Source organism: Haemaphysalis longicornis, unplaced genomic scaffold (assembly GCF_048455015.1).
Source record: "Haemaphysalis longicornis isolate Haplotype H1 unplaced genomic scaffold, Haemaphysalis longicornis Haplotype H1 scaffold_4, whole genome shotgun sequence".
In the NCBI taxonomy this organism is placed as follows: Eukaryota; Metazoa; Arthropoda; class Arachnida; order Ixodida; family Ixodidae; genus Haemaphysalis; species Haemaphysalis longicornis.
In genome coordinates, this window is record NW_027526361.1 from 52,574,621 (window position 1) to 52,590,589 (window position 15,969).

The following is a 15,969-nucleotide window of genomic DNA, read 5'->3' on the forward strand; positions in this document are numbered from 1 at the left end:
GACGAGTAAAAGCTTAGCATCGCGAGTAGCGTTCACCGTTAGCTGGCGCGGACTATAAAAGGCTTGGTGGAACAGTGGTTCTGCACTTCATCGCCCTCCTCCGAAGGATCAAGGCAGTCACCATGAAGGCCGTGGTGAGGAATCAACTCTGCTGTTGCTACCATCGCATTACCGTAGGATTACTTCGGAGCTGACGCGGTATTATAATGGGGAAAAAAGCGGTTGTTCGGATAGAACCACTGTGTTTCTCAAGATCGATTTTTTTGTGCACCAGTTTAATTATAACATTTTTTCACCTAGCAAATGAACACGCATTAGCGAAAGAACAAGTAACTTCAAAGGTTTTACATGTTTCTTGAAAAGATTGTATCAGACGAATTACGAAGTGAGGTCTGGATGGAATGCTTAAGTTGTTTAAAGTTATACGACGGCACACCTTATCTGACCGGCATTAAAGTGAGGTCAGTGATCGAGGATTCCTTAGGGAACAGCCTAAGCTAGATTGCGCATCACACGGCATAGGCCACCAAACCTTTTTGTGTGTTTTTCAGATTTGCAGATAAGCTAATTCTAGTTTCAAGTGTACATGAACTTCAACAAATACTAATAGCCGAAACACGTGTTTAGCGGCGTCTCTGCAGCAAAAATAAAGGTCATTAGTTAACTTGAGCAGTAGCTAGCAGCCAAGGTAGGCACTCTTAAAGATGCTTCAGATCGATCACTTCGCTAAATCATTATATATAAAACACGTGTTCTTACCTGGTAGCAATAATTTAATAAACCACTGAACTGGCTGAAATAAAATTAATTGAAAAGAAGTTGTATGTAAGGATCACTGGACGGCGTAATTCTAGTTTGACCTCCAATATTGTTGATTGAAAAGTCGAAAAGTTTAGTAACAAAAAGAGCCGTGAACACTCATTTCGACCATGAGATGCACGGGCTATAAAATTAGCCTATATATAACTAATTATGTTTTTTAAAGAAGCGAGTACAGCAGTGTTAGGTGATTGTTAACATGAACTAGCTCTTCCACAATTTCTGGAGATGTATGAACATGAAACGTCATCGTCATATCAAATGTGACGTAACAACAGCAGTGTCTTCGTTTTCTATTTAAGTGCTTCATTAAGAAACACATCTGACATGCTATGTTGTAAAAGAAAGTTACAGAGCTACATCCTGAGTAAGGTTTCTATTATTCCCAAGGTTTTCACGTGTTTTTGTTCTTGAATGCAAGGAGTGTATCTCCAATGATACGGTGATCAATGTGAATTACAGCTTTTGTGCTCGATTTTTTTTTATTGGGAAGCAAAAAAAGCCTTCAAGCCTTTCGCGTTCAGGTCGTGATGACATGAAATTTCTAACCGGTTAATGCAGTACCAAATAGTGGCTCACAAGGAGCTAATGTTCCTTCCTAAAAATACTCTATTTTAACCGGCGCAGCTTTGCCTAGCCGTCCTTGCCGTTGCATTCGCCACCGCTGCCGCTGGTGGATTCCACGGTATTGGCCTTGGCCATGGTGGAGGCTACGGTGGAGGCTTCGGTGGAGGCTTCGGTAGAGGCCTGGGCTACGGTGGAGGCCTTGGCTACGGTGGCGGCCTTGGCTACGGTGGTCTTGGAGGCTTCGGCTACGGAGGTCCCGTTTACGGCGGCGGATACGGCGGTGGCTACGGCGGCCAATACGCCGGCAGCTACGCTGGCACTTACGCCGGTAGCTACGGTGGCAACTACGGCGGCCACCACGGAGGCTTCTACGGCTGAACCAGCAATTGTCTAGGATTTACCAAATTGTGAGTGCAAGTTTTAAAATGTTACTCTGCATTTCTGGAGTCGAATTCTCGTTTTTGGTGTGTTTTGTGAATCTAACAATGACTACGGTTAGCATTAAACGCGGAAACTTGGGCTAGTTGGTGAGAAAACTTCGACAAGGTAAAGACCTGGACACAGGAAGCACACTTACACAGGACTGGCGCTAGCATTACCATCGCGAAATAGGGTTAGCATTTCGAGTACCGGTAACCTTCTTGTGCATGAGCGGTACCCCATCTGCTCCTGCATCAAATGCCTGCTCTCAGACAATCGTTTACATGCCTGTTACGTGCGTTCACGTTTGTAATTACGTTGAGATTGATAAAGTGCAGGGACAGTTATTTGCCTGTCTAGGGAACAGACGAAAAAATATGCATCGGCGAAAATGATGTGGCTGATCAACTTCATCAATCGCAAACTTTGCACCACATACATCTGTTCTGTGCACGCTGCATTACGGCGCAAGTTCGACTTGAACACACAGCCCTTGCCCTTGTATACAGTTGAATGAAATGTTCGTAATGTAGAAAGACTATTCATGCTGTGTCGCAAAAAAATGCGCTCAGAAGTTTACTTACACTTGTGTCCGTGTAGTTCAACTATTTCGGCACCTAACACTTTGCGTAAGAACTTCTTTCCGCCATTTGGTTAAACAAGGACAAATCGGCCCGCGCTATTACCCAGGCTGTAACGGCGATCAGATCCGATTTTTTTGATGCCAGACTCTTTTTAAAGTGCATTATTAGACGCTTGTTACATTTGGTATTTCGGTTGCTGTTATTACAAACATATATGTTTTGGTGTGGTTTAGTGGTATACGATTGGGAAATAGTAAATTATTTTTTTTTAAAGTTTGCCAACCTTTGCCAAGTAAAGTTTGCCAAGCTGGGTTTGCCACGCGTGCTTTGGCAGCACACCTAGTACATTCGCTGAAAGCAAGAGAAGTGCTACATTCGGGAGCGAAAATTGAATGAGCATGCAAAGTTTTGCTCCTGCAAGCACTGTATTAAAAAAATCCCGGGCCATCTCCACTAACAGAAACCTTGGGAGGGGCGTAGCATATAGTGTACAAATGTATTAAAATATAACTAAAAAATGACATCGTTGTAGAAACTAAGTGAGAAAAAAAGCGCCAGGTGCTTGCGATTTTATTGCGTCAGTTATAATGTCTGCTGATGGCTCGAAATACTTCTTACGGCCTCATGAAACAGGACTCTAAGCGACCGTTGTTTATTGTTTCGAGAAATACCAGGTACAATTAGTGATATTCGAGACCATCTATCTATCCAGAGTCGTTTTGTAAATAAATACTCAAAGAATTTATTGTTGAAAACGCACATGAGAAAAATATCCACTAGGAGGTTATTCAAGGTTGTCCTGCAAGATATAGAGCTTGTGATTCTGGTTTTGTGATAGAAGAAGCCTCGAGGAAACCAGAGTATTTGGTTCTCTACATTGCTTTGTAAATAGTAATTATGTCAATGCCGTTGCTTCCGGTTAATATGTATTTTTTACCAAGAAAAGAAAAATGTTCCTGTGGCACACGGGTAAAATATAAATAAAAGCCCTCGAACCAGCCCTGTGGATGAAATTTAGCAAGCCCTTACAGATAACTTAATGCAGAGGTGAGACAAGAATACATGGGGGAAAGAAATGTACTCTGCTAATGCAGGAAAGTAGTAGTTCGAAGTCTATTAGAGAGGTTTCTTCCTAGAGCAGGCACAAATATGCCGATAACGACGATTCTGATGATGGTGGTAGTGGTAGTGGTGATAAACAACTACTCCTACTCCTGCTACCAATACCAATTTTATTAGATGATTTTAATAATAATAATAATATTTATAATATTTCGATAATAAGGATCACACTCATTGATACTGAACAGTAGGCGTACATCGAAGTTTGAGGCTGTACTTTTTCCGCTCCTAAAGAGATCAAATTTTAGCGGCCAGTGGGGTGATGTTCATATCAGGTGGCGCGTGTTCGCTTTGCTGACAACGGCGTTACACTTCGAGCAGGTGGAGGAAAATGAATTTCATGATTTGCCCTAATGTATTGATGAACCTTCTGTTTTGCAGAGTTTTCCCGCAAGAAACACTCAAGTCTCCCTTAGCGGAAGCCCTGATTCGTCTATTTAATTCGACTCAAAAGCAAATAAACCTTGAAAACCAAGCAAAAGTGAGTCTGTATATATTTTTAAGGAAACGTTCGCACCTATACTGTACTCCCTACTGGGTACTGCGAGCTTCCTATATAACAGCGCATACGCACTTCTAACATAATACGTTGATTTCACGCGTTGTTCCAATGATATCTGTACATTAAGAAATCGCCATTTGTGTGACTCTTGGCGTCCTAACTTAACTTACCCGTGGGCAAATGGTAGAACAAAAAAATCAACCGCACCTCTGCACAAAACGACAACGATGGGAGAGCGCGAAGCCTTCCAGAATTAAGTCCAATCACAAACGAACCAACGCTGACGCGAGCACCTGTGTTTTATCGGGACGATTTACTGCACTGCGATTGTACTGTCTCGTACTTTACTGATACGGGCATTCCATGGCTTTCCCTAGCACTCAAACATCGTTATCGTTAGACGGAGGGATGAATTTTCTGTCTAATTTCGCTCGTCCATGCACGACTCTACAAATACAAACAGCTTCGATCATGCCGGAGTGAAGCATTCGGATATACGCCGGCTTCATTGCACAGATGAACAAGGCAGACAGTATGAAGAGTGAATTGGTATGGGGAAGACACGTGTGGTTTATACGCCTCGAGAACAGGCCGCTCACGAAGCCGAACACCGGGAGTGAATACGGGAGAGCGTGCCGAGCCACAAGGACCGGTGAGGAGCTTACCCACGAGGCTGTTCGTAAGCGGCGGGCTGAAGAATACGAGAAGTATCGCAGAAGATAGATACAGAGGATACTAAGCAACGGATACATACCATGTCAAAAAATTGGAAGAGTGTTGGGGTGTGCCCTAATTACTCAAACGCTTTCACTTTATCTTGTGTACAGTACAGCTCATTGGACATGTCTTTTGACAGAGTAAAGGCTAGGGATTTTTTGTATGTAATGAACAGAGAAGGGTTGCACACATGTTTATTTGACGTCGATGCCTTTGATTGATCTTTACAGCCCGTCAACCTGTAAGCTGCATTGAAGATAGAATTGATAAATATGTTTCAATAGCGCCTCGCGATGACCCGTTGTTACGAGAGCCCGCTTCCACCATTTATTTACCTTGCTCTTCACGTCTGACTTCACAGGGTAGAATAAAAACATTTTTGGCCGAAGAGACGTATATGTAGGGAGAAGTGTACCCATTTTAAGCGATTGCCTCTTAGCCTGTCTAGACAGAATTCTGTACCAGTGGCTGGAAGACTATTGAGGGAAAAAATATTATGATTCGTTTATAGCTTTTTTATTTTATTCGAAGCAGAGCAATGCTCCGTTGGAACCCTTGTTGTTACATGCACCCCCAAATTTTATGAATGTCTCCCACCATTAGTCATAACGTAAGACATTCCGTTAAAACACTCAACTAAGCTTCGCGACTTTAGGCTGCCGCTTTAGCCCAGCGATGTCTGCTGGCCTTAGGAGCCACCAAAATGGTGGAAACCGTGGCTTCCTAACGAGCCCTGATTATCAAAAAAGGCAATTGCTAAGATGTGTTCCACAAACCCATTGATTAACTCTTCCGCGTTGTTCGGCGCACAAGTGTTTGTTCGTGTGATTGTGCGCGGCGTACGCGATAATCATGGCGATCAGTGACGGTGCGGCGACTGAGCTGGTTGCCGAGGTTGTGGTATAGGTGTGCACATGACGACAGGTGGCTCAACGAGCTCTCTGAGTCAGTCCTCGCGGAGTCTATGAAGCGACGTGGCTCTTTCAGCGTTAGTCGTCCTATTGACGCGTTGGGAAAATGGGAATATCCTTGTTTGAGCAGATATAACGTATCTGTAACCATTTGTACGTCAATTGTTCCACGCCTTCTCCTCTCTTAAATGCCTTAGGATTAGGAAGGCGTGCGAAGAGAAAAGGCACTGACTATTTTTGTTCCCATCCAACGTAACATACCTTATTTACCATCTTCTTTTCGTCAATGTAATGAACCTTCCCCCCCCCCTTCCCCCCCCCCTCCGCTCCCCCATCATCACAGGATGGGTACATTGCGACGGGGTGTCGAGGCGCGTTTCGAGCTCTGTAAAAATGTGCCGTGTTCGAGCATACATTACTATTACGCATTCGTTTCTTGACGAGAATGCACAGCTTCTTGGAAACTATTTTTATTGCATAATCACCACAAACAGTTTGTGAAGAGATTCAAAGAAAAACTTCTTGCGTGATACCATCTTCTGCTTCCCACACCTTCTGGTGACGACGGTGCTCGATGGCTGGCAGCAAAGAGGCGTGAGAGCTAAGGCCACTTGGACGCCGGGGTGGGTAGCTCACTGTGCGACGTGTCTGCATTCTTTCTGGCTTTTAGTTATCGTGTGACTGTTAGCAAGCCTAGTATTACGTTATCATCGTCGAACTGGCTTTCGCTAGGATTCCCAACTTGCCGTTTTAATTAATAGCTCTAAAAGACTTTGGCCTATAATTCGCGGCAACCCGCGATTGTTCGTTCCTGCGAAAAGTTATTTTTGCACAATTGCGCTAAATTGAGCTTCCTTAGTATTTTGGCTTTCCAAGCTAAAACTGACTTAATCGCAATTAGCTCATAAAAATAAAATTTCGCACTACCTTTAATCAAAACGAAAGCAACATAGAAACTATTGCAGAATGGACAGAATTACAACCAGCAATCTGCGTAAAATCACACCAGAAAAGGAAAATTTTATTTCTAGATGTCCAGCTGTAGTAGCAACCATAGGCACAATTCGGCACAGTGCTTTAACTTTACGGCCTTTCCCGCGTATTGCACGAATGCACTGCAGCTTAGCAATTCTGGTGGTGTAGCGCCTAATAGAATTCGGTTTTACCGTCTTATCTTCTGTGACGCTTCAGTCGTTTCTGAACCACATGCCTGCATGTTCTCGTACGTGTGGAGAAGAGGCAATGAAATCACGCGAAACTAGGTCACTCTGAAAGCTGCTTGAATGTGCCTAGAAACATTTGAGCGCACCCGAATAATTACTATGCCTAATGTTGCCTTCAATATCACACTTGTTTCACGCCGAGAAGCTGTTTTCTACACAATTAGGCTTCTCATGGCAAGCTCATCCTAGGATGTGATTTACTTTTGCGCCTGCCTTGCTCTGTTAAAGATATTTGCGACCAAATACACATTACGACATAGCCGCAGAAGATTGCGGGCTTTTATTCTCTCTGCTCAATTGCGGCTCCACGGAGAAAGAACGTTCGTTACAAGGGGAAACTGCTCTCGGCGTGGCCGTGAGCGGCCGATTAAAGATAACGCTACAAATACGACTATGCGTCACTACAGTCAGACGGCGGCGGAAGAAGTAGCAGCGCCTTGCGGCACGTACGACGAACTATATGACTGTGTCGGCCCTTTTGTTTAGACGGCACGGCAGGGGAAGAATCAGTTCGCGGATCTAAGAATTCTAGGCCAAAACATATCCTATTCTTGACTGTACGTTTAAGCTTTCAACAATATTATGCGATATTTTATAATATAGGGATTAGAATATTGCAGATTAATATTCCGTTTACTGAAAATTTATGCTCCTACAGATAAAATAGCCATCCCAGTGCTGGCACACACAGAATCGGTATACGCCATATTCCAGCCAACATGTTTTCTCTGGATGGCTGTTGTAACGTAGAGGACTTGCACCAACCCAGGCTCGAACGTAGCCACATTCGCGCTTCGCGCGCCCAGGGCTACAGAAGGAAGCGATTGCGCAGTCCACATTATCCAAGCAATGGAAGCTCACACCGGTATTTCAATCATATGAATCAATCAATCATACTTTATTCCAGGTTTTTGGTACATGGTTCACAAAAAGCTGGGGGGGGGGGGGGGAGCAGTCCAAACGACCGCTTGACACTCCTCGCCAACCTTGCAACTCACAAGTCGGTGGCACTGTACAACGAGCAGGAACAAAAAATAACAAAAGCAATTGATGTAAATAAATGGAAATTGACACTTCTGCATACAATTGAAAATGATGTGGCACAATAAAAAAATTATATACAGGAATTCATGTACAAAATTTCATATACAAAGCATATATCTACAAAATGTATACGCAAGTATATACACACATGAGCCTAAATTAACAATTATTTTCGGAGGGTATCAAAAAACACAGCATGAAGTTTTTCGTACAACGAACTACTAAGAAGTTTCGGGAAAATGTGTTTCAACATAGCAAAGCCGTAGTTCGTTCAACATTGCACTTGGAAGTCTAAAATTAGTTATTGTTCTGGTCTCATACGGCGTAGGGGACAAGCATGGGAATTTTATTAAGAAATTGGTTGTTGCTTTGTATTATTTCTTTAAAACATTCGCAAACTTGTAGTCAAACATTTTATTTACGTGGAGACTTTAATGGTGATTGTATAAAGGAACAGTCGCAGCATTACATTTTACGTTAGAAATAGCCTGGAGAGTCTTCTTCTGCAAAATTTGAACTTTTTGAATATTAGTTATAGTGGTATTTCCCCAAATAAGAAAACAATAGCTTAGATACGAACAAAATAAGGCATAGTAAAGGGTGAGCAAGAATATGCTTGTTACGCCAGAGAATACCGACAAATCTAGAAAGCGTAATACAAGTTTTACTAATGTGGGCGTCCCAAGACAGTGTTGGCGTAAAGACTATACCTATTGATGTAAATAACTCTACCAACTGAATAACTGTGTGAGATAATAGGAGTGGGTCCAGACTTCGTTTTGGCGTGCCTTTGGCGTGAAATACCATAACCTTAGTGTTCTCTTTGTTTATGCACAAGGAATTTACGCGCGACTACTCATCTAACAGGTAAAAGACTTTGTTTGCTGTGGAAGTAAAGTGTGTGACATCGTTCAAGGGGAACACTAGGCTGGTACCACAAGAATAACGTATTGCGCTAGATTGCTTATGTTACATACGTCAGTTATATAGACATTGAACAGTAAAGGCCCAAGTAAACTGTCCTGGGATACACCATATTTGATTTGAACACGATCAGACGAGAAGTAATTAATCGTCACATATTGAAATCGAGCGCAAAGATATGATTTACTAAGATTAAGAGCACGTCCACGAACGCCACGATGTTCGAGTTTGGCGAAGAGAACGTCGTTATTCAGCGTATCAAATGCTTTTCTCAAGTCGACAAACACTCCCAGACTTAGCAGGCTCAGTTCGAAATTATTCAGTATATATTCTTTCTGGTCTAATAAGGCATGTTCGGTTGATCTCATTTCAGTAAACCCGTACTGGCAGTCGTTTATTACAGAATGTTGTCGAAAAAAAGTTTGGAGACGGCGATGAATTATTTGTTCCAAGCCTTTGGGGAAAAAAATTAGCAGTGGCTTAGCTCGGCTATGCCAGGATATACGTAGCCTGAGCTAAGGTTCAGCTGGTTATTCTTAGCTTTCCTGATTGTCTAGGATTAGCTTGATTATTTAATGACACACACATGGTATACGAATTATGTGACACATGTATATTTATCAAACTGCTCCGGCGCAGCGTCACCAATCGCCCCAGAGCTAAGCTGGTTCCACAGGCACACGCCGGTGTTGCTGCGACGCACGAGCCATCGGTTGCACATCCGGCTACCCCTCGCATGATCATCAAGTGGACCGGGCCGCCACGTGCGGAACTGAGGTCGGCGAAGACGCTAGGTGCGTGGGGGGTGTGCGAGGCACCGGTCAGCGAGCAATGTTCTGGCACCGTGCGACGTCACTGCTCCTCGCGCATGCGCAGCCCGGATCTCCAGGAGCCACGCGAAACTGCTCAACCTCGGCCCGTGTAGCTCACGCTACGAAAAGTGGGAGGATAGATATTGGCCTGTAGTTTCCTGGGTTATTTTTGTCGCCTTTTTTTTAGATTTCCGCCACTAGCGCTACATGCATATTGAGAGGAAGCTCTGCTGTAGTGAACGCAGCCTTATATATGTACGTTAAACAGGGCGTTATTATGGGTAGAACCTACTTAGCCGGCCTACTCTGGATGTTGGCTCGAGGAATTGATTCGCTTAACCTGGCAACTAAGAACCGGAAAATTTCCTCCCTATAGTCACTAGGGGGAAATTCAGAAAATAACTTGTTAAATGTTGCGGCCAGGATTGACCCCGTGAGCTCATTGCCATCAATAGTATGTCTTGTTAAGATCTAATGTTGGGTAGTCCTTATTCAGCAGATTATTTAAGCGCCTCCAGTATTCTTTAGCAGTACCTGACAGTGATTGATCAAACAAATGATTGTTATAATCTACCCTGGCTGACCTAATTTCCGTATTCAAACGATTTCGCAAGGATTTATAGCGGATGAAGTCCCGTACCAACTACGCTTCCGAAGGCCGTCTCAAGGCGTTCAGCAAGCATTCTAACTAGAATATTATAGTCGGTAGATAGAAGTGGGATGAATTGGACTCCTTTAATTAAAGTCAAAGAATCATATTCGGGCCTTTACGCCATTACAACTTGATGGTTTTCTATTACAGAACGAGCAAGCAGCTCTCCCTGGCCGATTTCTTTAAAAGCGATCGTCAGCCTTGCGGAAGGGCACTAAGATTTCGGTAATAACCTCGTCCGGGCAAGGAAATATGTTTTCTGGGAGGTTTTAGGTGCGGAGTACCTTAAGACCGCGCAATGTCTGTCCGATTCCATGCGCATAGCATTTACAACCGCAAAAAATCAATCAGGCGACGGCTGGATTCCTGCCTGTGTTTGGTAGACCAGACAGACTTCGCGTCAGTCGTCTTATCCATTGAGCTACGACCGTGAGTTAGTATCCCGGAGTCAAACGGCTTACTCCCTCGCCTCTAACGGTGCAGAGTACCTTAGGACCTCCCAATGTCCGTCCGCGTCCCTCCGTGCGCCCACCACCATCAAGCGAAAATCACGCGAAATTCGATTTGAGCCGTGAGTTCCAGTTTCACTTAGGGAATAATTAAGGTTCAACTCATGACTGAAACCGAATGATGGTCGGGGCGCAAATCCCCCCCATACTCCGCACAATGGCCATCATCCACGGAGTGGATATGCTGCCATTGTTTTTGGTTAAGGAAATATATTTCGGATCTGGAATTGAGTCAACTGAATGACAAAACGCTATTTTTTTTTTTCAAATTAAACGAGGTTGTGTCTGTTTAAGGGGTAAGTGTTGCTCTCCGTGCTTGAAGCACATGACGAATAGCAAGATTCGGCACAATAAACCACTCATTACAACTGACCTATCAATATTATTTGCAATCGAAGTTTTTCGGGTACACCTGGAAAAGAGTAGTTATTTTGTCGTGAAAGCTTTTGAAAGGCTAAGTTATAAGAAACGTGGACGTTGTAGTAAACCGGCTATCCATCCTGAAGAAAAGATACCGAAAGCTTCATGAATATATGTCATCTCAAAAAACAACGGAAAAAATTTAGCTCAAGCCTTGTCGTGTATCTTACATTTCAGCAGTTGCCAGTGAACTAATCCTCGAAGCATACTTCCTCCATGCTCACTCTCTCATTATTATCTCCTTACACGACGCCTTCTTTGTTTTGAATGCGCTAACAAACGTCGATATCAGGACAGGGAACGGTGGTACTTTTCACTGCTCATTTTATTCAACTGGATCATCCGATAAAAGGGCTGTTATCAAAGTCAAGAACCTTGCGGAAAACGTCGACTTGGGTTTGGCGTAGTTCCGCCGCTTCCAGTCACCCAGAGGTTGGACGAAGAATGTTCGCGCATGAGTAAAATACAAGAAGCCCACGAATATCAAATGAAGACTAACATAGGCTCGGAACAGCCTGCATAAATGATCGTAATATTCCTTACGCAATCACAGCGGGCATCGGTTGGTTCACGGTGAGGTGCCTGCAAATGAGACTGTGATCTCAAGGCCGATGTTGCCGACCCTTGAACAACATTTCGTAGTCAAAAAACGCTGTTTAGATAGGCAAAGCATGGACAAAGCGTATCGTCCCTGCGGGCAAGGAGGAGTATAAAATCGTGCTGCTGAGACGGGAACGTCACTTGTTCGACCACTTTGGAAGGATCAAGACAAACGCCATGAAGACCGTGGTGAGGAATCAACTTCTAAAACACATGGCGCGAAACAGATAGATTAATGGTTTCATGTGTTGCGTTTTCACTGTTTCGTGAATTCTTTGTGGGGGACGCGATAAGTGCGTTTTCGCTCGGTGATCGGGAGCTAAGTGCGCTGAAAATTGAGAGATGAATAGCCGTACAATGTGTGTTGCTTCATACCATTACGTTTATCGGCAGCTTATAAATTCACTATATCACGGAGTAGTCAGAAAAAAAAGACATTTAGTAGCACAACAATTAAGTATTCTTTGACCGCATACCACAAAAATGAACGGACTTTACTTCTCACTGCATAGGAACTTGGGATCACTTTTTAATTGATTCATGGTTTATTCAACATTTGACTGATTTACTGATTGACAACATGCACTACGTTTACAATAGAGGTTATGAATAAACTTCAATTACCGCAGCATTACCCGCAAGAGCGGCAAGCTCGTCAACGGCTATGATAGATCACTACCGGGTTTGCTGATGTCCATATGCATACCACTTAGTTTTATTTACCAGAAAGTGTGTTAGCCAGCATTTCCAAACGGCCAAAAAATTAAAGATGTGAAACCTGGGCACCCCCCTGGCAAGGCAGAGTGACAGTAATGTTTGCACAAATGTAGAGATACAGATAGCAAAAAACTCCTACTCTGCTGACATAAAATAGGAACCCCTTTCGAAGGTGAAAACCATTTTTCAACATTACAGTTTAAGCGACGGAAAGGCGCAATAAAGCGCCAGCCTCACGCTGAGCAGAAACCCCCGTGAAGGGATTACTATGAGAAAATGGGTGAGGCTACGAAATACTTCGCGTAGAGGTAGCTAACTCGTGTTGTAGCACTGGCTTAGTCACAATCAGATAGATTAGCGAAGGGAAAGCATTCCTGATTCCGCTTGTCATATTTATTGCACTTGCGGCAGATAGCTTTCTTTGATTGTTTTAACCAAGCCAAATGCCTGTAAGCTGGATGTAATGCTCTTCCCTTGGCTGGGGTTTGATTTTTTAGTTCTGTAAGGATATAATACTGGTACATAGCATGAACCCGCAGGATGATGGTCATACGTGAAGGTTTTTCAGGGTTAGTATAGGCTACTTGTAGACATGCGAAGAGAGTATCGGAATTCCTAAAGGTGTCTTGGATTGCCCACATAGGTGCCTTATTTTGCGCAGCCTTCAGAATTGGTGTCTACAGTTTGCACTGAGAAGGAATATTCACCGTGCGTTCTAGGTGAAAAAAATTTTCTACAGGCTAAGCCAGGGACGCAAGTCTCGCATGCACTTGATATAAAAAAAGACAGTATGTTTCAGGAACTGGATAACTCTACACGGATCTCTGGTGACTTGCAAGCTCCAATCTAACGAATGCCATGGTTTCATTTCCCTGGATTGAATTTGGCCCTTGCGGGTCATTTCGCCCTGTTAAGTCAGAGGCCAAGTTGAACCCCATCCTATCTCAGTCGGTGGCGTGGTCCTATGTTGGTTTCCGTTGTGACCGCACCGATGTGCCACTTTGACAGCTGTGCCTCGCTGTCCTCGCCGTGGCCTTCGCCGTCGCTGCTGCCGGCGGCTTTGGTGGACTCGGCTACGGTGGCGGCTTCGGTCGTGGCATCGGCTACGGTGGCTTCGGTGGTCTCGGAGGCTTCGGCTACGGTCACGGTCTCGGAGGCTTCGGCTACGGCGGCCTCGGTCACGGCTTCGGCCTTGGCGGCTACGGCGGCAGCTACGGGGGCAGCTACGCCGGAACCTACGCCGGAACCTACGGTGGCCACTACGGCGGCGGCCACCTCGGAGGTTTCTACGGCTGAGCCAACGTCTGTCTAGGATAACAAATTGTGTGCGTGTCCTTAAGGTTTACTTTTGCACCCGTTTACAAATTAGCTGACTTCCTTTGCGTTAAGAGGATGTTTCTATGCACCTAATTTCTGCCTAGCACTTGCCGGCTGAAAAATCTCGAAAGCTTACTTTTGTGTCCGCTGAGACTTAAAAGTACATTTCTCTTGCTTTTCTAAGCTCATTTTCTGGCGTTGGTAAATCGTGTTTCCGCTTTACTGTTTTCATATCCGAAGATAGTAAACCTTGAGAAGGACTTAATCCCCTAGAATATTATCTCCTACTGTGTAAGTTTTTGTCTTTTAATCTTGATCTGTGCCTGTATTGCAGAAAGCTCGGCTGCTGTGAAATTTCATATAAACATATTTATTTAGCGGTATATATATATATATATATATATATAGGGAGTAGTAGAACTTCGAAGATGGTAGAGAACACAAGAGAAGAAAAACTTCGAACAAGGTAAAAGCACGATTGTGGCCTACGTTTCAGCAAAGAGAACTTGCTTTATATATATATATATATATATATATATATATATATATATATATATATATATATACTAGTGGTTTAATCATCATTCATCCTATGATACGTGTATGAACTTAAAGCCTAGGGTGCTGTGTCTCAGAGGGAGTATCCTTTCAATATTCAATTCTCACGAAGCACTATGTGTTAATTGAACTTTAAATAAGCTCCCAATGACAACCCAAAATAAAATTGAAAACCCTCGTTAAATAGTATGCAGTTATCTATTTACGCCTATATTCCTTACAAAATTGCTATGCTTCAATAATTTATCGTGGAAAGTCCGGAATAAATAAGCGAGCAATGAGGCTATTGAAAACCATGCCCGACACATTTTTATAGAATCGGTGTATGGCGGGTGTCAGTTCACATAAAAAACTTTTTGACCAATCCTCGTTCTGCGCAAAAATTTTCTAAATTTTAGCACTTGTTCTAGGTAAAAGATTAAACAAAGTAGAGACATGCTTTAAACCAACAAGGTCGTTCGGAAGTGCAACCTACTTTCCCAACATTACTAGTAACTGTTGGTCATCACTCCAGAAAAAAGAACCGGCTCCAGACACCGTTTGAAACAATGGCGTCCACAATTCATCACGAAAGCCCATACTCTTGTCGTGGACTTTAGACATTTTACTCAGCCACATGGAGGGCTTTAACAGCTTAGGAATAAATGATTGTAGGATTGTCAAGTAAGTAATACTTCCTAGAATTTGTCCACCACATCGTGTTAACAGATTTGCTTATTACTCTCTTTTCAGAGTCTTGTTGTAGGGAACACGTTCAAGTCTCCACGGAGGAAAACCAGCGCCCGTGTGTGTTATTAGGCCCAAAAGCAAAAATAAACTTGTTAACAACGGCAAACGTTGATTTCTGTGTTTTTAAAAACTACTGAACCATTTTAAAGGAGTGATAGGTACAGCCACAAAACATCAGCCTGAAAAGTTTACCGATTCCGCCAGTTGTATCACTTCTTTCGGATTGCGTTCAGACTGAAACGTGAACCTGACAGTGGACTAAAAAGGCCAGAGATTAAGAGGAAAAGTGTTGTCTAAAATGGGGTGTCAAGAAGGATTTATAACGTAGCTCAAGCAGCAAATACTCCGTCAGCATGCAGCATACATTATTAAAGCTTCGTTTCACTTTATAACTGGGGCATTGTTTGTGGGTATCCTTGCTCAAATCAGAAACAAAGCAAATAGCTTCTAACGACAAAAAGACTCGAAGCCAACTTGAAAGGCACTCAAGTAGTGTCGCCGGTAGTTTTTCAGCAACGCGAATGGTTCATCAAGCACAGCAAGTGCCTTCGTCTACTAAAATGACCATACAAAACAATAGAAAACGCAATTCACGTCATCATATTCATGTCTGTCAGAATCGCAAAAAATGCATGGAAGAGGTATTCGGGAAACTTGCTGCCCATCATGGTTGCATTTGTGAAAAGCCAAAAGAGTTGACCTCGCATCATGTTCTTTGAAACTTTGCGTTCCAAGAAATCCGACCAAGCGCTGAGCGCTGAGTATACCGAACAAATAATTTAATATTGTAGAGATATTTCATCACAATTTCAATCCATGGTT

General features: G+C 43.3%; 1 protein-coding gene and 1 long non-coding RNA gene across 2 annotated transcripts; both read left to right on the forward strand.

Annotated features, from left to right (window-relative positions):
- The first annotated feature begins 28 nt into the window (after nt 1-28).
- On the forward strand, nt 29-3,993 carry LOC144178695 (uncharacterized). Its single transcript, XM_077706714.1, has 3 exons — nt 29-134; nt 1,447-1,793; nt 3,894-3,993. The coding sequence occupies exons 1-2, from the start codon at nt 123-125 to the stop codon at nt 1,762-1,764; spliced, it is 330 nt and encodes a 109-aa protein (XP_077562840.1). The 5' UTR covers nt 29-122; the 3' UTR covers nt 1,765-1,793; nt 3,894-3,993.
- A 7,945-nt stretch (nt 3,994-11,938) lies between these two features.
- On the forward strand, nt 11,939-15,253 carry LOC144180341 (uncharacterized). The gene is made up of 3 exons (XR_013324376.1): nt 11,939-12,015; nt 13,552-13,868; nt 15,151-15,253. It is a non-coding gene; the product is annotated as an uncharacterized LOC144180341 (long non-coding RNA).
- Nucleotides 15,254-15,969: the final 716 nt, after the last annotated feature.